The sequence below is a fragment of the Xiphophorus hellerii genome, chromosome 20 (genome assembly GCF_003331165.1).
Source record: "Xiphophorus hellerii strain 12219 chromosome 20, Xiphophorus_hellerii-4.1, whole genome shotgun sequence".
Taxonomy (NCBI): Eukaryota; Metazoa; Chordata; class Actinopteri; order Cyprinodontiformes; family Poeciliidae; genus Xiphophorus; species Xiphophorus hellerii.
In genome coordinates this window covers 22,947,986-22,974,932 of record NC_045691.1, presented here as the reverse complement: position 1 = coordinate 22,974,932, position 26,947 = coordinate 22,947,986, and the positions used below count along the sequence as shown (strand labels likewise).

The window sequence follows — 26,947 nt, the reverse complement described above, 5'->3', positions numbered from 1 at the left end:
AACTAGGACACTGAAGGAAAATTATGCATGGTTTTAAAAGTTTTTTCTTTTTTTTTTTTTTTACAAAAACAAGTGCCTTGTTTATTAATATATCTAGGGTTATTGTTCTCCTGAAAGGTTAGATTTCTCATCAGGTTCTAAAGTATTTTGAAGCCTGGTAACATGTTTTTTTCATTAGACGCTGTCTATCAAATTTTACCACCTTCTGTTTCTTAACCAATGAAACAGAAACCCACAGCATGATGCTGCTACCACCGACTTTCACCATGGGAATTTGGAGTGATGTGTGGATTCCTTTAAGACACTTTGCATAGCGGCCATAAATGTTAGTTTCATCTGACCATGGCACAACATTTCTAGTTGTAAATCTTAATCATGCTTAATTCAGCTATGGCAGTCGAATACATTGCATTCTATTCAATAGAATTCATGAAACACATCAGGACTTTATTTGCCAAAAAGATAAAGAGAAACAAGTTCTCTGTTCAATATATTAAAGTTCATTACCGTAATGTGGACAAAATGTGAAAAAGTTCAAGTGGTTTGAATACTTTTCACAAAGCATTTTACAAAACAGCTAAAAATGCCATAAAATTAGGGGCAGCACAATTAGCTAATCTCACAGGACTCCAGATGGCATCAGAACTTCACACTAAATGAAGTTACATGGGAGTGTGGTCATTTTCTGAGTGTGATGCAGATTTTGATGGGACACCCCCTGAACACGGTAGATTTCTATCATTTATTATTATTGGGCCTTTATGTCGTGCAACACATGATACATTCCAGTGTTGAGCAGAATGTTGTCTTGGAGTGCCATTTCTTCAGCTTAGACCTGTGAGGCTTTATTATATTGTGTAATTTCAGATGTGCCAGCATGAAATAAAATGAGGAAAAGATGAGTCAGCATGCAAAGCTGCACTTGTTCTTCTAGAGTTAATCTGTTGGGGTAGCAGAAGAGGAAACTCCCTATCCTTTCCTTCAAGGACTTGGCCAGAATTGGGGTTGCGTCTTTACTTTACAGCTTTCACCACCCAGTTAAAATGATATGCTGCAGTTAGTTTGTGGTGCGTTGCATACTTACAGCAGGCCTCTCTGCTCACTCATCGGCCACTGCTGCTGATGTTCTCAGACCTTGAAACACGTCTTTGCTTTTGCTTTTTCTTTATAGCTTTCTAGATTGTTTCTTTGAATAACTTTTAAATTGGTGATATTTATTCCATACAGGCTATTGGTGCAAAAGCCTCTTTCTTCACAATCACTTTTTGACTTTCACATGGACCAAATGTTACTATTGAAAATTTATTTTTTAATATTAGATTTAGCATGTCGAGATATATCAGTGAACAAGAAATATATGTTTGACGAACATCCATGAGTTCAATAAAAATGTTCAGTTAATGCATTTATTTAAATAACATTAAATATATTCACTTTCAAGCAATTTTTGGAATTTCTTTAGTTTTTTGATTATGCTGTTTTTGGCAAAAAGTTTTTTAATTAAGATGGACTCAACCTTTGAATCACAAGTTAATTTATTTACCCTCTAACTTTATATAGCTGACGTTTTCAGTTATGAGTTTGACCTTTCAAAGAAAATCCAAAGAAGACCATCTCCGTTCTTTTCTTAACTCTATTTTTATTTTTTGAGTTGAAAAGAAGCACCCATATGAAAATATTTTAAGGCAACAGCTCAGACACGTGTCTGTCTGAAATCATGAGCAAATCAAAAGAAATCAGCCAAGGTATCAGGAAGAGAACGGTGAAACTCGACAAGCTTTGGTTTATATTCTGGCTACAATTTCCTGATGCCTGAAGGTGTTACTTCCTTCTGTTCAAACATGTTCCAGTTTAAGCACCATGGGAATGTCCAACCATTATTCTGTACCTCAAAGATGAGTGTTATTTTGAAATATATCAGTTTAAGTCCCAGCACTAAAGCAAAAGACCTTGCAAAATCCTGATACGGTTGTTATTATCCATTATGAGACGAGTCATGTACCAAAATGGGCTAAAAGGGCAATCAGAACAAGCTCAAAAACGACATCAAAAGCCAGATCTCTGTTTGCAAATTCAGTCAGCGACATCTTCATTTTTAGAGAAGTGTGCTGTGATCTGGTGAAGCTAGAATTGAAGTGTGTCGCCATACAGTAATGACCGTCAGTATATTAGGAGGAAAAAGATGGAAGCTTAAAAGCCAGAGAGCACCATCTATGAAGTGCAGGGTTTGGCACCTTCATTTTATGAGGGTGTTTTTCTTGCAACATCCTGACTGGTGCACAAGATGATGGCATCATGAAGAAAAAACACAATGTCTATCATCATGTGAAGGGCTTCAGAAAACCCTCATCACAGTCCCACTGAAATCTTGTAGGAAAAGCTGAAAAAGTGTGTCCAAGCAAGACGGTTCTCAAACCTGAGACAGTTACACCAGTTCTGTTAAAGGTCTGTTGAAAGAAGCTTATAGGTGGATATCTAAACCATTTGACCCGTGCTTATTAAGCTGTTAGGTCTGCTGTAAATGAACTACCCCCTCCCTCGGATGGCTTGCTTCATTTGGGCAGGTGTGAAAGCGTATCTGGCTCTGGTGGGGACCAATAAACCAGACTTTGGGCTGCTGAAAACGTGGGCCTCTTTTTGCTTGTAAATGAACCCTGATGTGGTTTGCTTTCAGTGGGAATGCAACTGGACCTTTGAGCAAATCAAAAACAGGAGGGAACTAAAGTTATACCTGGGACTTACAGACATCTTTAAATTTAATGCAGTATCCCACTATGCCAGTTTAAGACAACTGGCATAGTTGTCTTAGCAAGATTTAAAGACAATCTTTAAATTCTTGCTCAGTGGATCTGTAAGAAAAGCAGGACTTTGGCACTTTGGAGTTTTCAATTCCCAACTTTTACTTTCTGCATTTGCCTTATCTATACAAAGCAACATGCTTGAAATAGATGCTTGAAAGCTCCCTACCTCACCTGCTGCTCTCAAAAGCCAGCCTCGTGTGCTAGCGCCCCAAATGAGCAGCCTTTGTAACTGCATGACATTACCCAGGTGATTTGTCCCATTTTCACTGTGAAAGTGAAAATGTTCTACATTTCCACAACCAATCAGCGTGCCTGGAGTGTCCCGGTGTGAAAGCGTCCTTAAAGACAATTCTACCAAATCATTAGGATGTATCTAAACCTCTGAATTCGGAGAAGGCAGTAAAAAAAAATAATCTCATTATTCTAGCATTTACCGAATGGAAATAACTGATAACTGACTTAAAAATGTGAAACCTTAATTCTATTTATTGTCAGATAATGTATGTTTCTATATGTTACATATAAACTGTTGATTTCAGCTTGTAAAGTAACTTACAAAAAAATCTTGTTATAGAGCAGAGTAATAGAGGGGCCTAATATGTTAAAATAACCAAATTAATTAAAACTGTTGGTACTGCAGTTTTTCTTAAGGAGCTACAATAATTATGTATGTAGGCACCATGTTTTGTCCATATGTTGGATACTCGAATAGTGACAGCCCCTCCTGTACACCTATCTGTGTGAAGTAGCGAGGGCCTGTGATGACTGTTTGCTGTGGTTTTGCCAAACTGTCAAACCAACTTGGCAACTTGAATGTGTGGAATGGAGAGGAGCATTTTATCATTTTTCATTGGTTTTACAACTACTTGTGGCGTAATGGTGTGTAATCCTGTATATCAGTGCAACACTATCAGTGTCTCCCTGAGTAGATTATCTCTCACTGGGTGAGCCGAATGATTAAAGGTGTGCAGGTCATAATCATTTACCTCTAACATATTGGTCACACAAATGTTATGAAAGAGCTGCATTTACATCAAAATATACAGAGAACAGGAGGCTAGTTACACTGATCAGTCCACATAAACAGCATGTGACTACCAAATCTGCTGTTTGATTTTTAATTGTGACAGAAGAGAACCAGCAGAGGTAAATCATATTATAAATGCAATTCCCACATGAACATCAAATTGCTTTCTTTCCCCTCCTGATCCTTCTTGAGATGATGAGCTGTCAGAGATCGGACTATTTATATTTAACCAGTAACTGAAGCAGCTTATGATGGTGTATTTTTAGCCTGCTTTTGAAATGATCAGAAACATACCGTTTGTGTTGATCGTCATCGTTTGGTCGCTTCTCCTCGTTAAATTTTCCACAAATGGCAGAAGGGTGCAGTGGGTTGTAGCGACACGGGAGGTCAGTCCGACAGAGGTCACTCCTCTACTACATGAACAAATACTTATCCATCTGCTTTTATCCCATTGATGTAATTGTGTCGTTAATATGACTTCACTCGTGCATCTCGCTCTGCTCCTACACTAATCACTACAGTCCTGGACAACATCTCTGTGAATGAAAGTACCCAATCATGCCAAAATATCTGAACTACTATGGAAAGTCTGTGAAGCTATCATAAAAACACTTTAATTGTTCATTAATTAGAGTAATAAAGTTTCAATTGAAAATGTTATTATGATTAAACACAACATGTCATACAAAAGTATGAGTTTGGAACCACACTTCTCAAAATGTACAGTTGCATAAATTGTTAATTTGACCAAAACAAAGATGTGACCTAGATGTGTATCCAAAACCCCATTTACTAGGAAATTTCCTAGGGCTAGGCTTACCCTGCTACTTTTAAGGCTGTGGTTGAAATATTCCACTGAGACATGTGACCCTCCTCAGCTTGTACACGACCAGTTGTTGCTGATTCCTTGCAAGTAAACATAAGTGGCGTCTAAGAGTTCAGTTTGTTGTCGGCATGCATCGTTTTTATGCATCTTATGGAAGACAGAAAGTAAAACATCCAAATATGTTAAACCAGGTATTACAGGGTGGTGGATCTAGTGACGTTTGTCAAGGAGGGACATATTTTAGCTCTTTATTCTGGGATTCAGTTTCAAATTTAATCTATTTAAAACTGGCATAGTGGGATACTGCATTTTATTTAACCAAATCAGAGGATTTGTGAAAACCCCAGATTGCAGCCCAGGGCTAATTTCCATCTGTGTTAAACATGTTAACTGTGTTGTTTTTCAAGGTTTGTTATTGATGATTTACAGTCTCTCCAATTGTGATGAATTAAAAAAAACAAAAACAAATCAGACTAGAAAGTAAAGTTGTTTTCGTTCCAGTTTGAATTTAACCAAGATGTTATTTACTTTTGTGCAGGGATTAGCAAATGGTTCATACCCCCTTTTTTTCCAGGTGTCCCCCCATGAAAAGTTTTAAAAAGCTAGAAGGCCAGGCCTCTTGGCCCTCATCCTACTCCACAAAAACATGTGGATTAAAAGTCAGTGTTAATTAACTTTTACGATTTTTTTTTTCAAAGCACCCTCTATGCACATGCTCACTGGAGTTACGTGAAGGATTTTTTTTCAATGCCACACCTTAGGTGTTGCAGGGGTGCACACTTCCACAGAGAGCAGGCATTAAAGCAGATATAATTTATTTGATCCATTTGGTAGATGCTATGCACTGGACCTTACCTTTCATCTGGTTACTTTACAACTTGCAGCAAAATTACTTTCTATCTCTACAAGCAGGCTTGTGCACAGGAGGATGAATCAAAATGAAACTAAAACTCCAAATGCTGGTCTGGAAATCATTTCCCTGTAGAGGATCCTATTTACTGCAAGCTTAACAGTGTGCTGACATTATTGTTCTCCCAGTTACTTGCCCAGTTGAATTTGGACAATTGTGTTGACCTTGGATTCAGTAGCACACAATTTTGACAATAATTTTGCAAGTGTACTGTTATGTTTCTTGCCTTCTTTGATTTAAAATATGCAGATACTCTTTAGTTGCTTTGTTCATAACCATGTTTTTAAAGTAGGCAGAGTGGCAAGTTATAAAAACACTCATCTGTACTGTAACCACTGTAGAGACAAGAGGACCTTCCTCAAAACCCTTGTGCATCATGACAGAAATTAAAATGGCAGACCCGTCTTTAAAATGAGTGTTCACTTGGCTAAGATTTTTACATATTTCTTTTAATACGAGTCAGGTGTGTGAGATAAGCTACCTTCAGAGTGTCATTCTGTGAATGTGAACGCACCCATCACATCCTGTTTGAGCTGATTGGATGTCGTGATGAGGATCATGACAAAAACCACGTGTGTTGATCTTAATCTCTGCTCTGGTTCTTGGCTGAACAGTAAAGACTCAGAGGTTTGTCAGGAGACTAAAAGTACCTTGTATTATTGTCCCACTTATTTAAAAAAAAAACAAAAAAAAACTGAACCTTTATTAATTTAGAAGATTTTGCACAAAAACAAAATTAAAAAATTCTGCAAATGCTGTAGTTTCCTAATTACCAGTATATGCACAACTCACTCTATTACTATTCTTAATTGTCAAGTAATATGATATCACATATACAATAATATGAAAGGAATATTTGGAAATATTACCAGTCAGTTATTTGACTGTGCTTAATAGCGTTTCAATAATATGTGAATCAGTCAAGAGAGAGAGCTTGTTTCGAAGCTGGAAAAAAAAAAGTTTTATTCTGCTTTCCTTTGGAAGACCGCAATGAGTATACATTTAGTCTAATAAGCTGTTGCATTATTTAGAGCGCTCTCAATTCTTCTGCACATTTACTGTAATGACCTGTCAAGGCTGAATGCAGTCAGAAAGGACTGACTTCAGCCGTCATTCAATAATAGACTAGAGTAAATAGGTTTTTTGGTTTACAGTGACTGATGTTTGCTGTGAATGGATTGCTTTAGGGCAGTCGAACTGTTACAGGATACTTTATTATGAAGGTTTATTCCATTTATACCAGTCAGGTATTACAACATTACTTGATGGTGAATATTGATTTGTGACTGTTATGGTAAATGTGGTAATTTGATACTCAACCAACCACATACAGCTTTCTGTTGTAGAAATATAAGACAAAGTAGCAATTTATTACCTCTCCAGACACCACAATAACTCCCAAACACTTAACATCAGGAAATACCAAACAACACTGATGTTGTATCCATAATAATGGTGTATCCATAAAATTCTAACGCTTCAAGGTATTAAACATTGGCTCTTATCTAAACTATTCTCTTTCACAGTGAAATGAAAGGTACTTCATATGTCACCCAGAGGGACATTTGGAGGAATATTTCACTGATGACAGTTTCGATGCACCGATTCACATCATGAGGCCAATACCAACTTTCATTTGTCACTGAGGTCTGATTCCAGCTTTGACAGAGTTTCACAGAGAGAAACTAGGGTTCAGATTTGTTATTTGAATACAGCAGAATTACTTATGTAATCCCAAAATCCCTAACCCTATAACATAATTGTTGTTTAATATGTAAAAGGGCATCAAGTGTTTTATAGACTGAAAATGGTGAAAGTTTTTAGTTTTGAATACGGGGGGGAAAAAACTATATGAAACTATATGAACTGCCAATCATGGAAATTCATCTGTCACCCCTAAGAGCTCACCAAAAAGGAATTTCACCCAGGAATTTTCTATTTAAAAAAGAAGTATATTTTAAAAATGTTGAAGTTGAAATTAGTCACTACAATTAAACAAACCTGGTGGTTTCACAAATACTCTTCCTGTAATAAAACTGACCAAAAACACCTAAAGAAATTATATCTTGATATTTCTAAAAAATAGTGAAACAATCTCAACAATTTCATAAGTTTTTTTGGACTAACAACATGAAGATGCAGAGTTAAATTTATGATAAATCAAAATTCTTAAATACTTTTTTTTTTTTTTCCCATTGACGATAAACTGTAGGACAATTTCCCATCCCCAGTTTCCTCTCTGATGCATCCCCAGACATAAAGACGTTAGACACTTAACCAGAACAACTGTCTGACTAAATATCCACGGAAAGAAATGGGAACAGAACTCATTTAGAAAATAGTCTAGCTTATTCAGTAATTAATTTTAGTTGATATCCGAAATGTTGAGTTTCTTCAGCCCTCATACTTCCCTTTCCAATTTTTGTATTTGTTTGAATCTCCTGGACTTCTCTGGCTCAGTAGCAAAACCAAACAGTCTGAGAATTACTCTGTGGTTTGTTGTTTATCAAAGCTCTGTTCGATCCATCAGATGAAATCCCTGGACAAGTATTTGCAGACATGTAGCAGTGTGCAGCAACACACGTATCCGACATTCTTTGTTGAAACATGTGGTGTGCATTTCAGCTACTGTACAAGCTTGACCCACTACGAATAATGACGTCTGTGTTTAAAAACGTAGTAACTAGACTCTTAAAAGTTTTAATTAAAAAATGTGTGTCCAATTCATAGAATTTACAAGACTTGCTCAGATTTAGCTGTAAAGCCTTACCACTCAGTTTTATAATAATCTAAGCTGCAAAACGACAACAGAATATGCTGAAACATTCACCTTGATCCTTACTTACTCTTCTTGTGAGCATTATTATTGGACGTGAGTGATGAAAAGCTGTGTCAAATTATCTTGAATTATTCAGCTGGCTCCTTGCAGCATTGGCCTTTGATTTATTTGCAAGTTTGTTGAGTGTTGCTTTAGTTACCATAGCCCTCCACATCCCCCTCCTCCTTCCATCATTTGCTCGACTTTCACTGCAGTGAAAGGGACCAAAGAAAGAAATGAGAGAAGCTTTGTGAAGGACAGTGATTGTTTGTTTATGAGGATGTTAGCCTTGTGGTGACATGTTTTTTTTTTTTCTTCTTCCCATCACGTGGCCAAGTTTAAAAGGTAATCGGAGTACTGTGTAATCAAATAGAACCCAAATCCTGTTTTTCTTTTCGTTGGGGGGTATGCAAAGGAGAGTTTTTTTCCTTTTGATTCATATGGCGTCAGTTCTGCACCCTTGGACAAAACCACTGAATTTACGTTTGCTTCCAAAGGGTAAATTGGGAAGTTGAGTCACACACAGCTTGGTTGGCAAGGGAAAGCAATGTTTCTCTGTGCATGTAGGAGTTTGTAGATAACCTTGATCAAGTTGAAATTGATTTTTCTCTGTATTGCAATGAGGGAGCGCTGACTAGGATGCGATTTCTTTATTTCCAATTAAGATACAGCGTATAACATTTTTTGTTAACACTCTCCTGCTTTTCCCTGCTTTCTGTTTAGTGATGGAGCCTACCGTTGTGAGTACATCCACCGTGGCCCCTGATGAGTTTGACAGGAATGTGCCACGGATCTGCGGAGTGTGTGGTGACAAGGCCACAGGCTTCCACTTCAATGCCATGACCTGTGAAGGATGCAAGGGCTTTTTCAGGTATGCTAAAATTCAGTCAAAATCTGGCTTAATTTCCAGTGAGTCCTGGGAATAGCATATAAGCTCTAGGGAAAAGGAGTGGATTTTTACTGACCTCACACAAAGCAATTCAATTTTTAGAGGAGAAATAAAGTACAATGAAAAATAAATTATTAAAAGATGCACAATATAATTAAGTCAGTACAGACATACTGTTGTGTGGACATCTGAAGAAGCCTCTGTTTTTCCGGAAAAAGCTAAACTACTGGTAAAACAACCTCACCACTGCTTTTTTTTCTGCTGCCGTTGGTGAGTGAAGACTTGGAATTGCAAGCGTGACGAGCATTGATCCATATCGTTTCGGATCTTTGCAATGTGCCCACGGATGGGAATGGGTCTCCTTCCTGCTCTGACTGCTGGCGACGTTATGCTGCAGGATAACTGTGTAAGACTGACTGTAGTGCTGAAGAAGCTGGAGTTGCTCACCGCAGCACTCACTTAGGGCAGAGCTCCACTGTTGTTGCCCATAAAAGTCTCCAACAACACAGAAAAAGTTTTTTTGGGAGATAAAGAAGTCGCTAGAGAATTTGAAAGTTGCCACACATAGTGACGAGGTGAATAGGTTTTGCGATGGTGTTTTCCCTCGTCCTGACCACAGCCCGGCTCAACCCCCTCTGTTCACCACTCTTGGCCTTGCCCCTCAGTGTCAACGCGCACTGCCCGCTTTTAGAGTTTTGCTTTCACAGTGTAGTTAGTTTCACTTTAATGGCAATTTAAAGTTGCCAACTAATCTGTCATGCGTTTTTTGGGCAATCTAAGAAAAGCTGAAGGCCTGGAGAAAACTCTCATGCACAGCAACGACCTGCAGACTCCCCCTGGAAACGAACCCAAAGCCTTGTTGCTCTGCGGTAACTGTTCTAACAACCTATCCACTGTACTGACCCCTTCTCTCTGCCCCCTTACTTGGAAAAGTTTAAAATTTGAAGCAAATACAAAACTGAAACAATTTGTTTTCCTACGTTTTGTTTTGAAGTATGTGCGTCTGTTCTGTACATTTGCGTCTGTTCCTCCCAGCAGTGTCGGTATTCAAAAGGAAAACAGAAAAAAAACGGATGTTTAATAATCTCCTTCCTCGTCTCTCACATGGCCTTCGTTTGAACTCTCATAAAGCACGTTCATCTGTGTTTCAGCTCACATAAGTTTATAGATGCTCATACGTTCGTGTGACTAAATCATTACTCTGCGTCACTATTTTGCTCAACTTCTCTATTACCCTCAGATTCCTTGGTATGTCCATATTTTTGCTTTTTGCTTTTTAATCCTAGACCTGAAGGAAAAAATATCTATTTCTGCCTTGATTATATTTGTGCAACCGAACACATGTGTGTCCGAGCAAATGTGTGTCCCTTTTAATAAAGAAAAAATTAAATTGTAAAATAAAGAATATTTTCTGTTTACCCAGAAAACAACTTTATACTATTCTTCACAACATTTCTACAATCGTCTTGTCACAATAACTTTTGACTTGAGACTTTTGAAGCTTGAACAGCTACTTCTTACTCTCTGAAGAAGTAGCTGTAGTCTGAATACAAATGCACGCCTCACGTTTCATTTTTATTTGAGACAAGTTGAAAAGCGGAATGTTTTTCTCCCACTCAACAATTATGTGCTACTTTGGGTTGCACTATTAGTACACACACCGCACTTTGTTATAACGTGACAAAAGGTGGAAAAAAGTTCAAGGGTTATGAAAACTTTTGCAAGGAACCGTAGACATATTTTAATAACCTTTGAAATGTATGTCATTTATTTAGGCGCAGCATGAAACGCAAGGCCTCCTTCACATGTCCCTTTAACGGCAGTTGCACCATCACCAAGGACAACAGGCGTCACTGCCAGGCATGCCGCCTCAAACGCTGTGTGGACATTGGCATGATGAAAGAGTGTAAGTGGGGAAAAAAAACCCGGTGACCCATATTTTCAGTGCTTGATTCTAACCCTTGTAGCTGGAATTTGTTTAAGCTGATATTTGCCAACAAAAAGTTTTCAAGTATCTTTCAGTTTAATCCTCAATAGTTCCAAACAGCCATAAAAACACTATAACTCTTAAAGTAGGGGTCTTGTTTAAATTTAGTTGCTAGGTTTTGCTCTTTTGATTATTGTGTGGCCTTGTTAATAGATTATCTGGTTGGAAACTTGAGCTTTTGTGTTGTAATTTACCCAACATGCTGTGTATAAATAAAGTTAATACCAGGGTTTGATCCAAGAGCAGCTTCCCACCAAAAGAATGTAAAGAAATATGTTTCCTTACTGTACTTCCATTACATCAGATCCGATTTCTCCAGAGGAGGGGAAAAAGGCAAAGAAAACAAACACCCTTTTTTTTTAAGTTGTACAACTGGTATATGCATTCATCAGGACTGGTGGGTGGGGGGACTTTTGTCTGTTATGTAATCTTTCGACTCAGGTTAAGTATCTCTGGGTCTTTGCCCCTTTTTAGAGTGTTTACATGCTTTGTTTAAACAAGTGGAGCCTCTCGGCATTGTGTAAAGTATACCACATCTGAAGTTTAAACACCTTATGTGCAATCTATCCTGGCCTCTTCTCGCTACAGTTTTATGTTTGTTTTTATAGTCTGCATATGGCAGGCACATCTCGTCTTGTTTTCTGCTAATATCCGGATATTGTCCAAAGTTCTCTTTTATGCAAATGGTCTAAGCCTGCCAGGTGAATGGGGTTTTTTTTGTTTTTGTTTTTTCACCCTCCACCTTTTTTTTTCTCTTTTTTTTTTTTTTTTTTTGTTGGCAACAGACCTTACAGTAAGCTTTATGTGAACAGGAGCCAGTGATGTGGCTGTTACTGTTGCAAAAACAGCAGCATGTTGTCAAGAGCCGGCTCTCTCTCTGTTTCTGTGAGCTAATTCAGCGGCTAGAACAACAAGGAGCAAACGGAACAAAGACAATGTGTTCGGTTGTTCAGTGCAGCAGGGGTCTCCATATAGACCCATCCCCTCCCATTCTCTTCCTCCAGAGAATAACAACCTCCTTTCACCCAATGCAACATAAACATGCCTGTCATCACAGTGTTGAGCCCAAGTAATGTACCTTTGAACAGTTTTTGATATTTGGATGGATTCTGTTTGTGTTGTTATTTATAATTTGTCATTCATTGGTTTTCCTGACCTGTTTGGTTTTTCTTCTGTTTTATTTGTGCTATTTTTACCCAAAGAAAGCATTTCTTTTCTTTTTTTTTTCATCTGGAAGTTGAGTTTGCTCTGGGTGTAGATTTCAAACGTTCTCTTCGTCTTGGCCTTGCAGTCATTCTGACGGATGAGGAAGTGCAGAGAAAGAAGGACCTGATTCAGCGGAGGAAGGACGAGGAGGCACAACGTGAAGCAGAAAAGGAAGCACGGAGACCGAGACTCTCAGATGAACAGAGTCACGTCATTGCCACATTGGTGGAGGCACACCACAAAACATACGACGACTCCTACTCTGATTTCTGCCGCTTTAGGGTTGGTGTCTCAGTTAATTTTGCTCGACATCATATCAGCACAATGCAGGGCTAAAATGTGTAAATGACAAAGACTGACTTTAGTCATTTGCCATCTTGGCTTTCTTTTATCTTATAGTAATAACACTTTGACTTTTCACTAATACAATCCTGTGAACGATCACTTGAATGATTTCTCTTCTTAAATACTATCCACATAACCCAGAAACAGGCCTTTCATTTCTGTCCCATTTTCTCATCCATTAAACTTCCTCTCATGTACATTCTTGTGACTTTTTTTCTGTGTAAATACAAGTGCATCTGACTAAATTAGAATATCACTGAGAAGATAATTATTTCTGTACTTCATCAACATCAATTCAGAGTGCTGTATGCGAGCATATTGCTGCAATGAAAATACGATAGAAATAATAATCACAGCCTGAAGAATATTGTGGAGCAAAACCCATTTAAGAGTTTGGAGGAGATTCACAAGTTTTCGACCGCAACTAAATTCAGTGGCTCCTTACAAATGATTCATTCGTTCATTGATTCATAGTTATTCTTTCACCAAGCAGAAAAAAAGTTGTAGCTTTAATGGTTAGGGTGTCTTTTAACAACTTAGCTTGTGTTTGAAGCATGTAATGTATTTGGACAACCTGTCTGAAGACAGCTACACATTTAGGAAATTTTCCAAGAATACCAATAGAAAGCATTGAGTTGGTTCCACAATCTCATTTGGATAATCTGAAAGCGCACATATCCCACAATCAACTTTCATGATGTGAAAAGACAACGGAATCCCTAATAGGGGATTAGTGATTGCATTTTCAATCCAGCACTATTATGTTGGGCTTGATAAGTCACCATACACAGATGTATCCAGGACATGTTTATATTTTTAATGCTAAGAGATTCTTGAACCTGAAACTTGTCAGAAGTGTCCTACTTATACTAATCAGAATATGGCTGCACAGTTTCTCAAGGTTCCCATGTCCTCTGCTGGAAAACTTTATGGAGATTATGTTTTCATTTTCTATCAGGACGTGGCAATGCCTGCTTTATTGACTATTGCAGTACTGTGTTTGATTGGACTGCAGACTTGCCAGACATAAATCCAATAGAGTATTAGTGTCCAAATTCACTCCTTAAGGGCTTCTGTCCTTCATGTTTTAAATTGTTCTTTGGTTCATCCCATCTGACTTAATAGTCGGTCATTAACACATCTCTGCACAACTTGACCACTGAGAATGTAATCCTACCAATTGATTAAAACATGTTAGAGCAGGAACACTTCTAGAATATGCAGTTCTCGAGGATTGGAGATGGACACCTCTGCCATATAGAATCTCTGGATATTGACGAAACAAAAATGAGAGAAGTCCAAAATAGGCAAACGATCTGAAGACTGGTGTTAAAGCAGCCTGTGGGCGATCAGACCCACCGGCTGATCACCTCCATGACATGCTACATAGTAAGCCCTGATGTAACATTGTAGTTTTCTGTGAAAAATGTCAGATTTTTATTTGTTTCAAACTGTAATAATTAAGTTTACGGAAATCCACTCTTGAAAAACACCATTAGTGTATCACAGTCTGTTACTTGTTTCACTTTTTAAATCAAATTACTGAAATAAATATCTTCTTGATGATATTCTACTTTTTTGAGACACACCTGTATAAATTAATCTTAGGCAAAATGGCAAGGGAAGGCCGTTTTTGTGGTTGAGCTTTCATAAAATCCCTCCCTCTCCTGTGCAGCCTCCTGTGCGCGAGGGCCCAGTGACGCGAAGCGCGAGCAGAGCTGCCTCCCTCCACTCCTTCTCTGATGCCTCCTCTGACTCCTTCAGTCACTCTCCAGGTAAAAAGCTTCACAAATAAAAACAGTAGTTTATCCAGCAGTGTGACCCTTTTTATTTCAATATTCCAAAAAGTCATATTATGATATCTAAGGCAAGTTTGAGAAACATATTTTCATTTTCCAGTTTGCTTTTTTTTAACTACATGGTGGATTATGGCATTAAATTAGCACTCAGTCCTGAGAATCCAGGCAAACCCCTTCGAATAATAAGTACCATGCAGACACCTGACTCCCACTTGTAAACAGCCATTCATTAATGCATCCATCACTAATGAAGTGAAGACGGCTCAAGACATGGTCTGAGCTTGTGCAAACACACAGCAAGCAGGGACAAATTATGGAAAACAACCGTTGCTAGCTGTAAATGCTCCATATGTTTTCCAAGCTGCTCTCCACAGCTCATCAAACCTCTGCTTATTTATTTCCTAATCATCTACATGTCATTGTGTGTCTCATTATTTTAATATGGTGTTAAACATGAACTAATTTGTCGCTGCAGAGTCTGTTGACACTAAAATGAACTTCAACAACCTGCTGATGATGTATCAGGAACACGGCAACAGCCCGGACTCCAGCGAGGAGGAAGGCTCCAGCTACTCAATGCTTCCCCACCTGGCTGACCTGGTCTCTTACAGTATACAGAAAGTGATTGGGTTTGCCAAGATGATTCCTGGTTTCAGGTACGTCAGTGTGTGCATGAAGAATATCTTTAAGCGCAACTAAGAAACAGCTTTCAACTTGCATTACCATTCACAGCACTTTTGAAAAATATTCACACCCTTTGAGATTTATTCATATTTTGACTCAAAACAACTGTGAATTTGAATGTTTATCGTTAAAGGTGACACAAAATGATAAAAAAAAAATTGATAAATGATATGTTTTTATAGAAACCAGAAAAGTGTGGTGTACATTTATATTCAACCGTTTTAAACCGTTACGTCTGAATACAGTCGTGTAAAAGCCATCACTGTGCATTTTTTAGCATCGACACACATGCTAGAGTTAATGGGAAGATGGATGGATGGAGCTTATTACACACAACAGTCTACAATCCTGTCAGTCTATGTGTGCAATCCTGAAAGAAAATACATCAGGAGCTGCAAAAGACTTGAAACTCTGCCAAAATCCACCTTCCAACAAGACAGGAATGACTTAGATTTAGGTATACACATTTTGAAATGACCTAGTCAAAGTCTGGATCTTAATCCAATTGAGAATCCACAGCAAGACATCAAAATAGATGTCAAAAATGTTGATATCACAGATGCTTCACAACCAGACTGACAGTGAGCTTTAGTGAAATCACATTAAACAAACAAAATATATGAAGGTTTATGCTTATAGTGTGACAAAGTTCAAACAGTATAAATACTTTCAAGTTGTAAGGAATATAGCAATAAAAGCGAACGACTACATTGTATAACAGAAGAATTATTGACTGTTTTGTTTTTGATTCCCAGCTGTGAACTTTAACCCAGGAACAGTACAAGAAGAGATAAACTGGAAGGAGGAATTTTACTGTCTATAACCTATTTTTTCTTGATTTCATGTTTGTTCATTTGTTGTTTTTGTTTGTTTTATTCTGATATACTTAGGAAAACAAAACCTTTGCTTCCCTAAACCTTTGGAATTGCTCCTCATGTTAATTTATTTGTAAAGTTCATGAATTCTTATCTAAAAGTGACATTTGGCACACTTTTGAAGACTTTGCCCACATATCTTTTCTGCCAAATGAATTGATTTTATGCCATAGTGTGGCATGTAGCCATGGTTTAAAGGCCATGTCAACCAGATTAATGATGTATTGTAGAATGCCTCACAAAATGCTTTATTTCATAAAACAGTAGGCATTTCCTAAAACCGTGCTACAAGTGTGTCTTGTAGGTAGCTCTCCAAACTTCAAGAGCCAAAGTTTCCTCCTACAGTCACTCACACACCCAAGTTGTGAATCTGATAAGAATGTATTTCAGTAACATCAGGAAATACAAGAAATACTGACTCGTTCAGATCTTTCCGTGGCACCTTAAGATTCAAAGATAAAAAGAAACAAAGGTGAACTAACGAAATAATATACAAAATGTAATGTAATGCAGTGATCCCAGGTAAAGTATTAAATTTGTTTCTATACTAAAACGTCCTTCCTTTAAACGTAAAAATGCATCACGTTCTTTGACGTTTCTTTTTCTATGTTTAATAAAACTCAGATGAAGATTAGGGACATGTGCTTTGACAAATAAATGGGGATAATCTTATAATTCCTCCATTTTATCTGGTATTACAAACTACAGTCTCTTACATGAAACTTAATGTATATGTTAATGTTTATTTGATTTTATAGTTACTCTTTGTCCCACGTTATTGTTTTTAAGAAAGCCAAAATTAGAATCTGTACATCGCTGATCGGCGCATTGACACTCTTTATTTATTTTGTGCAGCAAAGATTATTTTCCAGAGGCCGTTTCTCTTATCCTCATGGAAACCGTTTCTTCTGGAGTGTGTGTGTCAGTGTGTTGACGGGGACAAACGCAATGTGTGTCGTAGGGTCAATTCAAAGTCAAGGCAGAAACAAGCCAGAGCCTGTATTTTCCTAAAGGTTTCATAATAGGTAATGGACGTGAAAAATTACCTTAGACCCTGTTTGCCCTCTTTGAATCTGCTTTCTAATCCCTTTAACAACACCCTGGGTCCTCCCCTTGACGTCTCCAGGCCTCAGCTCATAACTCCCGTCAGTTCATTAGCTATGTTTAGAAATATTTTTGAAAGAATTGTTGTTACCAGAAGAAATGTTTTAACTAAGCTTAACCCTAGACGTAGTAACCTGTCCATGTGTCAGCTTTCAAACAAAACAAACAGTTGCACATTATCTTTGAGAGTCCTGAGTAGCCTTGAACTTCAACTGCATTTCAAAAATTAAACTACGAAAGAGCCATGATTTTTCTACACCAAACTGATAAAGTTTGATATAATTAGTAGTAGGTTTTGCGGTTTTATTAGCTAACCCTGTTTGAAATGAACCATTCGTCTTTTATTCCAGGGAGCTAACTGCAGAGGACCAGATTGCTCTGCTCAAGTCCAGTGCTATTGAGGTGATCATGCTGCGGTCGAATCAAAGTTTCAACCTGGAAGACATGTCCTGGAGCTGCGGTGGGCCTGACTTTAAATACCAGATCAGTGATGTCACCAAAGGTCAGTCTGAAAGCTGCTATATTTGATTTGTCAGTTTGACTGCTCTGAAGACAAGCCACTGTTCAGGGTTATTTACAAACTGAACGCATTTTAACAGCTAGAAGTTATAGAAAATACAATATAATATATATATAATATAATATACATATGTGTGTGTGTGTATGTTAAGAATGTTGTTGCAGGTATCTGTATCAGAGGTTATAAACAATACACACAGTAACCAGAAATGCCCAGTGTTTACTCTTTTGGGACAAAGGTGCTAATTTAATTGTCACTGCATAACCAGTCTTGCATATCTTTAGCCCTTTGGGCATAGCTTTCCTTTACCGCTCAAGCAAGATCTCTTTCTGCGATCATGTAAGGAATGTCACTCCTGACCTGCTCCTTGTGCAAAACAACAAGTGTGTGAACCAGCAGGAGTAGCGCTGTTATGCTCTTATCTGTCGCTGAGGACTTTCGGTCACTGAGTGTTTGTCAGAAACATGAGAGAACAGACGTGTTTTCTCATGCACTAATCAATAGCGTGTGCATTCTGTACTCTTCACGCTTTTGTGAAACATTCACTATGGTGGACTTGCAGAACAACCTCTTTCAACAAAGTTTGAGAAAAACCATACATGCTTGCAGGGTGTTGTGTGCATTATGAGCGTTTTTCTGGATGCTTGTAATGTAAGAAAATTAAAGGTGTTTTTTTTTAGTTTTTTTTTTAGATTGCTTAATGTAAAGTAGCGGTAGTCTCAGAAAGGCAGGGAACTTGATCTGTTCAATTCTGTAGCATTAAATAACAATATACAGCATTTTGCTTCATAATGTTAAACTTGGCACAGAGGCGGACGTCACAAACATGATGCTCTTTTGTCTCCATTACTTGGACCATTTTACACTGACCTCTCTGTACTGAGTTAAAAGCTGAGCTCTGTGTGTATTTATGTCTACTGGGCAGGTAAGATGACCTTTGCAAGATATTATTTTATTATGTCGGTGTATTTACATAAAAATATGTTTTACATGGCATAGCCACTCATTTAAAACTGAAAAGTAACATCTATTCCTGCTGCTGCTAAAATATTGTAATGCACTCCATATTTCTGTCATAAAACTTGACCTTTATTTTTTTATTTTTTATTTTAATACATAAACTAAAGCAGGAATATAAAATAAAGACATTCTGAAAGTAGTTGTGGTTTTCAAAAGCTTATTTTCCAGGATATTTGACCTTTCCACTGCTCAGCTCCTTAGAGTTTCATAACGGCCTCACATTAGCAGATTGATTGTAGCTTGCCAACTGCGATGGGTGGCACTGCTTTACTTTACAACCCTTGGCTCTTCATGTTTTTAGTGAGTGGATGTATTTCCACAGAGACAAATTTGTCTTATTTGTAAGTGAGGGAAAAAGTTGGGAGTGATATTTTATTTTATTTTTTTATTTTTTAGCTGGCTGACCAGAAATGGGCAGAAACATGCAGGGGAGGGGCAACGTTGCATGTAATGGCGCAACGTCAAATGTTTACGAGATTTATTGACGTCAGTAACCAGCCCATGCTTGATAAAATTATACTACACATACAGTTGTGTGAAACAGTAATTGCCCCATCACATATTTTCCTTTTTGCCACACTGAAAAGTTTTTATGTCAAACATAACCTGAGTAGATTTAAAATGTATTTTTTAAATAATAAGAGTGAAGACTATCAATACCCCATTGTTAAAAATTATTAATGGAGATTATTCACATCTTCTATGTTAATTTTGTTCAGCCAGAACCAGTTAGTGCAAAACTTGCAAAATCAACAAATCACTTAAATAGACCCTATTTGAAAAGTAGGCTGAAAGATCTTCAAAAGCAACACATCATGTCCCGATTAAACGAATAGGTGAGATACAAAGTCACTGACATCTTATCAGTCTGGATTACGAAACCATTTCTGAGGTTTGGTAATCTAGCAAAGCACAGCGAGCGGCGCTGTCTACAAACGGAGTAAACATGGAGCAGCGGTAAACCTCCCCGCAGCGGTCAGTCGACTAAAATTACTTCACATTGACGACCCCATCTAGGAGGTCACGAAACGATGCAGAGCAGCATCGAAAGCACTGCAGGCCGGTGTGAGTCTCGTTACACCTGGCATAAAACCAACGCAGCTTTTCAGGGAAAGGACATCTTACCGATCGGCACAACTTGCTGTAATGGATGGAGCCACGAATGCTGGTGTCCGACAGACAGTCTTGCAGAAGAATGCCATTAGTTTGTGATCGTAAACTTCACCAGAATGTATCATATGCTCGTCTCTCATAGCGGGCCACACCCTGGAGCTGCTGGAGCCTCTGGTGAAGTTCCAGGTGGGCCTGAAGAAGCTGAACCTCCATGAAGAGGAACATGTGCTGCTGATGGCCATCTGTTTGCTCTCTCCAGGTACTGTGAGGAGGGAGAAAGGCGTGTTCTGTAAGCTCTGCACAGAACATAGAGATATTATTTGCTTCATACTCGTTTCTGTTTATTTTCTATTCCTGCTCAGTCACCTCTGGAACAACCGTAAATATATATATATGTTTTTTTCCCTGTCACCCGACGCAGACCGTCCAGGTGTGCAGGACCACGCGAGAATCGAAGCTCTCCAAGACAAGCTGTCAGAGACCCTGCAGGCCTACATCCGGCTCCACCACCCGGGTGGACAGCTGCTGTATGCCAAGATGATCCAGAAGCTGGCCGACCTGCGCAGCCTCAACGAAGAGCACTCCAAACAGTACCGCTCACTGTCCTTCCAGCCGGAACACAGCATGCAGCTCACTCCGCTGGTGCTGGAAGTGTTCGGCAGCGAAGTCTCTTAGAATCCGCCGCCGAACATCAGCAGCGGCGGGGTGAAAACGGACAGAGAGAGCTGAGAAGGTGCTGGATGGACTTTAAGCTGACGTGGGTTACGGAGCAAGTGGAGCAGAGAAAGTATAGTGCGTGTGTGTGCGTGTGTGTTGGTGTGTGTCTTCATCTCTGTAACGTCTGAAGAAGTGTGTCTTGCTTCAAAGGCCAAGCTTGTGCGGAGAGCAAGCAGATGTTAAATAATACAGTAAACAAGGGAATGTCATGTACTACAAACTAAGCTATCCACAGGACATTTGCCTATATATCTATATACATGTTTTTCTACTTATTTAATTCAAACAGCTGCTTTAAGATGCCTGGACATTTTGTGCGTGCACGTGTTGTGTACACACAACTTTTCACAACAAGCATCCTCAGTTATACATTTAGCCATTCAGTTCAGCTACCTCTTCATTTTACTGGGTTGTTTTATAACTACATCACCTCGGTGAAAGAGTCACTTTCACACAAACAGTTTGGATACCGCACATTTCTAGTTTACCAGTGCAAAAGCAGTGCCTGCACACAACTTTGAATCTTTGGTCATCTTGAAATTGTCTTTTTTTTTTGTTTGTTTATTTGTTTTTATTTTTGATTCTTTCCAAGGCAACATATGAAAATGACTGTGCACACATGCCTTTCAAAGTTTCACCAAAGGTATGGTCAAATAATCTAGAAACTGCTTCCATTACTGCTGCTCCATGGTTAGCTTTCCTCATGCAGCCACTCTGCAAGTTGACTATAATGAAGGAAACTATCATCATACGGATTTATACTACAGAATCCAGAGCATTCTCTGTGATTCAGTGAGGTTTTTGCTAGGACTTTAGGACTTTAATAAGGTGGCTGGGTTTGAGGTGAGAATTAGCCACTAGTATTAGCTATTTTTACACTGCTAATTATTGATCAAACCAAGACCTCTTAATGGCTTGTAACTCCTCAAAGTATCTTTGATTAATCTATGGTTTGATTGTTTATTTCTATGTTTATAAATACTGCTATCTCATATATTCTAAGCACTGTTAAGCCACCCCTCTGCATCCAGTATATTATCACAGATGTTTAAAGGGCTAACATGCCAAACCTAACTGGAACAGTAAGCGGAGGCCAAAGCTGGGGGCCTATCTTCTTGTTTATATATAGCTGCATACTTTACTTGGACTTGGCATAAATATGGAAATAATTGCAATAGTTGTTTTTGCGCGTTTCGTGTCATTTCGCCTATAAAAACCAATTCCATGAATTGTTCCTATCCAGTATACCGTGAGCTCAGAGGGCGGAGAGCTTGGGAAGCTGCTTCGGACCTCCACAAATATCACACCCCTTTCGTTTCTGACTGGGAAGTGGATTTTCTAGAATGTCCGAGGGCCGGGTTGTTGCAGAGGTGCTGTGCACCTCCACAGCCTGGCCCTCCTGTTTGATGTTGTATGCTGCGCAGCCCTCTAGTGGCTGCATCCTGTAAATACCAGGTATATATATATATTTACATATATTAAAACTATATAATGTCTACCGCTGTACATAGGGCTACAAGGATCCCGAAGACTTTTTTTTTTTTTTTTTCCCCCACCCCAGAAAGAAATATGCAAACACAATTTGATTCGGATTTATTAACACTTTGTTTTGAAGCACTCTGTTCTGTGTTTTTTGTTTGGGTACATCCTTCAGTAGGAAATATCAAGAAATGGCTAAAACAGGGATTGCTTGTGTGTTGGACTGATTATCATCTGTATAGTGTGATTTCACTTTGCAATGTAAATTTTTAGTAAGAGGATAAGCTGCTCTCACATATAAGCCATATAAATTGCCAAGTTACACCTGCTATATTAAAATACATCGAACTGATGACTCTGAAGACCTGGGAATCATCATGTCCTTAGCTAAAATGGTATTTATGAATGACTTTAGGAACATAAGCTTGTATATTTATAGGAATCTGCCTCCTCTCTGCTGTAAGTCACCTTTGGCTAAAGCTTCGCCAGACAGCATCTATCGACATATAAACTAAACTACCAAGAAAGCATTTAAGAACTGAGGCCAGTGTTGTGAGGCTACATGTGGGGTTTAGGTTTGACCTTGAAAGATGACATGTCCTTTGTGTTGAAGCAATTCTCCCACAGAAATCATTTTCACACTTCTCTACAATAGCAGTCGATTTAACCACAGACAAATTTGCAGACAAAATAAGTCAAAGGAAAAGAAAAATGTCTTTTTGTCTATTTAAGCTAAGAGTAAACCACCACCCCGTGTCTAACATACAGGACCTTAGAAAAGTCTCCACACTTCTTGAACCTTCAGATTTTGTCACGTTACGGACACAAACTTCTACTTATTTGATTTTATGAGAGAGACCAACGCAAAGTAGAATATATTTGTGAAGTGAAAGAATTTTTTTCGATGGGAAAGAAATTGGTATTGAGTTTCCCAAAATCCAGTGCGCCTATATTTAGCTTGATCCATTTCCCATCATGTCCTCCTCAGCCTGCCTGTCAAAAGCGAAGAAAGACATTACCACAGCATGATGCTGCCACCACCATTTTTCACCTACAAGACGCTGTGTTCCGAATGTAAGTTGTTCGCCACACATGGCGCTTTTGGAAGTAGGTGTAAAAGTAGCTTTTGATCTCAAGCGACAGTCGCACCTTCTACCACATTGTTTGCTGTGCAATTTCTTTCCACTTCTCAATTGTGGGCTATTTTGTGTTGGATAAATCCAAGTTTGAGATTGTAACCTGACAAATGTAAAAAAAAAAAAAAGAGTGAGAGATACAGTGGGTGTTTTCTTCACCTTGGTAGGTAAATGTAACTACATAAGGAAGATGGCGAAGGAAGAGAGCGCCCAGTTTTGTGGAGATGTCTCCATATGAAAAGTTGTTCCTTTGATCGGTTCAGCCCAGTTTTTTGTTTAGTTTTTTTATCCTCCACACTGATGAAGACCGTTCTAAGTCACTGTGACTTTGTTTCAACACTTCAGTCACTGTGTCGCTCTGTGAGCTGATAGTCGGGGCTCAACTTTCAACCAGCTTTCCTAGCACAAATTAAAGCCGCCCTTCAATATCCCATGCTTAAAAACAAAAAAAAAAATCATGTTTTACTTTTATTTTGTATTTGATTTGATGTGCCCTACAAACGACTCTGCTGTGATTGAACTTGTTAGGAGTTAAAGCTCGATTGTGTTTAGGTAGTACCACTCGTGTGTGTTTAGTGTCAGTTTAATGAAGGGTGGTGGGGAGGGGAGGTTTATGATGTGCTTGGTTACTGAACACTGGCTTTTGTAGATTTGAAAGTCTCCATGTTCATTTTTTTTCCCGTTTTGTATGACAATGTGGGTTTGATTTTGCTCTGTTTCTTCTTCTTTTTCTTTTGTATTTGAGATGCTGCATTGATTTGTGTATGTCTGGTAGCGTGGGAGGATCAGTGAATGTGTAAGTGCCACAGGGAGAGTTCCCTCCACACAAGAACAGGGTAACAGAGGAGTTGCACTTGTGGATTTGACAACCGAACAGGAAAGCTCGCAAGAATGTATTACAGCCACTAATTAAACACTAAATAATTTTTGTGCTCAGTATCACACGGCGTCTGGGGGAGAAATCCTCTTTTGTGCCATTAAATATCTGATTACATGTTATTTTTCTTTTACTTTGTCTTTTTCTCTTATTTAATTTCCCCCAAATCACACCAATACAGTAAATGTGAATATGGTGCATCGTCAGAGATTCCTGTTTGTTTTTTTATTCTTTTTTTTTTCTCTTTTTTTGTTGTTGTTTTGATTAGGCTGCTCAGACTCTGTATAGACTTATTTTTTAAGAACAGCATCATAACACAGTAACAATTGCCTGCAAAATACATACATTAAGGTACACTATCACCAGCAAGCTTTACAGTTTCCTCTCTTGTTCTTAAGATGTTTTTATAATTTTTTTTTTCTTGTACAACTGTGGCCATTACAAATCCTGTCTGGAATACAAATGTATATTCACGCCGAACTGTCAGCCATCTTCCACACGAAGGATTTAAAGTATTTTTTTTCCCCTTCAGAACAGGCATTGTAATGGAATTGACATAAATGTAGTTCTTACTAAAAGGACTGTCCACAATGGATGTATATTATAATCTACCTAAAAAAAAGAGAAAAAAAAAAAAAAAAGAAAACCTACCTCTTTTTAGCTCATAAGTTGCTTTAGCATTAAGAATTTAAGAATTTGCCTCTGTTTTTACTTTTTTAAATATTTGTATTCATGTGGATATTTATTGCTGTCTAATGAGTCATACTTCAATGATTACCTCAGAGATGTCTCACACATTTGGGAGAGTCCAGCTAATGAAGTCATTCATGGTTTTTGTTTGTCATTTTGCAATTTTTATTTCCTCTGAATTGGCAATGCCTTTTTTTCCCCCCCTTTCTTCACGCAGAAAATACAAGGAGTGTTTTTTTATTTGTTTTGTTTAGTTTTTTTTTTTTTTTTTGTAACCAGTGCCTGTACTCTGACCATCTGCACTCTGGCTAGGATGAGGCTGCATTCGCTCAGGTTGCAGCATTCTTATCTGCATCGTCGCTTCTTTTAATTGTTTTTATAACGATAGTCGCCGACAGGATGCAGTTAATCTTGCTGCCATGATGCTGATATCTGCAGCGTCTTCCCGTTGGGGAAACTAAAGAGAAATGACCGGAGTGAATGCAGCTTTGAGAAAACAACAACAACAACAACCACCTGACGGACTTTGCAACAGAAGAAGGGAGAGTTTTCTTTGGCATAGCTTGAGCTCTGTAATGCATGTCTGGTTTTCTAGTCTTCTCCTTCAACCTTTTCCAGTATTCTGTTGCAAAGTCTTTTTTTTTTTTAACAATTCCCCACCAATGGGAAGTTGAAGATCCTCAATATCCATGTAATGCTGCTTCTTTTTTTTTATTTATTTATTATTATTATTTTTTAAAATTTTGGGCGCCAAAATGTTGCGTGCAGTTGACACCATACATAACATCGTCCAAAGTACGAGTTGGCAGTGGAAGGGGCAAGCCTCCTCGGATTATTGTGTCTTTTAGAACATGTGCAACTTACTGGTGCTTCCTGGGAAAATCGATTCCATTCAGATCCTCGCATCATAACAACAACGTTCACTTTGGTGAGCCTTTCTTGTCTTCATGTCAAACTGCTTCAGGTAAACACTGAATGAAATTGGGAGTGTTTTATTTTTTTTTAATTTTTATTCATTGGAGAATAAAGAGGAACAGAGTTGCCGTAGTTACATCCGCCCTGAGCTGTGTGCCATAACATGAGCCCTTTCACCGCACAGGGGGAGGGTATTAGCCGGGCTCGCTGGCTTCACACGTTCCTCCCGGAAATTTCAGCAGAAAGGTCATCTGGCCGCATGGTTGACTTATTGTTTAGCTTTCTGTCAATCAATTGTGTAACCCCATTTTGCAATTAACAATTTGGAATCTGGCATGAAATTCTCACCTTGCATTTTGACTCCAAATCCTACCCGAACCAACAAAACCACTTACTATAGCGTATGTGATATGTAGACTGATTCAAACTGCTAGCCGTAAACTGCCTGCGTCGGTCAGCATGGTATGGCTCCGTTTATCAGGACAGTCGAGTCTCCTAAATTCTAATGTAATTTCAAGATATCTTTTTCTTTCTTTTTTCTATTATAAATTGGTGTAAATGTAATGTTTATTTTGTCTTGTTTTGCAAATCAAAAATAAACAATTGTATATAGCAAATTGCGTCTTTACGATTTGAATGATCCACGGCCTGTGAAGATTAATACACAATATTAATTTAGCTTTTTTCCTGCAATTTAGTCAACATATGCAGTACCTTGCAGAAGCGTTCAGTTGTCGTTCTTTTCACATTTTGTCACCATTCAGTCAAACATTTAAGTGTTTATTTATAGATTTCTATGTAATAGTACACACATTGGTTCATTATAATGTGTAATTAAGTAAGGAAAATTATGAATGTTATTATAAAGACTAGGCTTTGAACTTTCCTTTTTGATGAAAGGGTATCCTGAGTTGAATTTGTAGTTATGCTAATGACTGCTGTTATTACAACGTGGTAATTTTAGTTGGTTGAAGTGTCGCACTGTAGGGATAATATTCTTCAAAAGTGAAAGGGAAGATGGTTGGAGCTAAATAAACCTCCTAGAGGCTCCAAAATACTTGAGCCATGGGCAGAAATTCACCTTTCAGCAGGACAAACACATAAACATGCAGTTGAAATTACATTGGAATGGTTCAGGTCAAAGCATGTTTAAGGATTAAAGTGTCCTAAATAAAGTCCATATAAAAATCAAATTAATCTGTGCCAAAA

General features: G+C 38.2%; 1 protein-coding gene across 2 annotated transcripts in view; it reads left to right on the top strand.

Annotated features, from left to right (window-relative positions):
- The window catches only part of LOC116710492 (vitamin D3 receptor B), a 32,001-nt gene extending 5,646 nt beyond the window's left edge, over nucleotides 1-26,355 (top strand). For both annotated transcript variants that reach the window (XM_032549572.1, XM_032549574.1), the window contains exons 3-10: nucleotides 9,106-9,253; nucleotides 11,047-11,177; nucleotides 12,550-12,746; nucleotides 14,485-14,584; nucleotides 15,084-15,264; nucleotides 17,622-17,773; nucleotides 20,067-20,183; nucleotides 20,346-26,355. In XM_032549572.1, the coding sequence (XP_032405463.1) occupies nucleotides 9,108-9,253; nucleotides 11,047-11,177; nucleotides 12,550-12,746; nucleotides 14,485-14,584; nucleotides 15,084-15,264; nucleotides 17,622-17,773; nucleotides 20,067-20,183; nucleotides 20,346-20,599 (1,278 nt within the window). In that variant the 5' untranslated portion in view covers nucleotides 9,106-9,107 and the 3' untranslated portion in view covers nucleotides 20,600-26,355. The remainder of the gene's footprint in view (nucleotides 1-9,105; nucleotides 9,254-11,046; nucleotides 11,178-12,549; nucleotides 12,747-14,484; nucleotides 14,585-15,083; nucleotides 15,265-17,621; nucleotides 17,774-20,066; nucleotides 20,184-20,345) is intronic.
- Nucleotides 26,356-26,947: the final 592 nt, after the last annotated feature.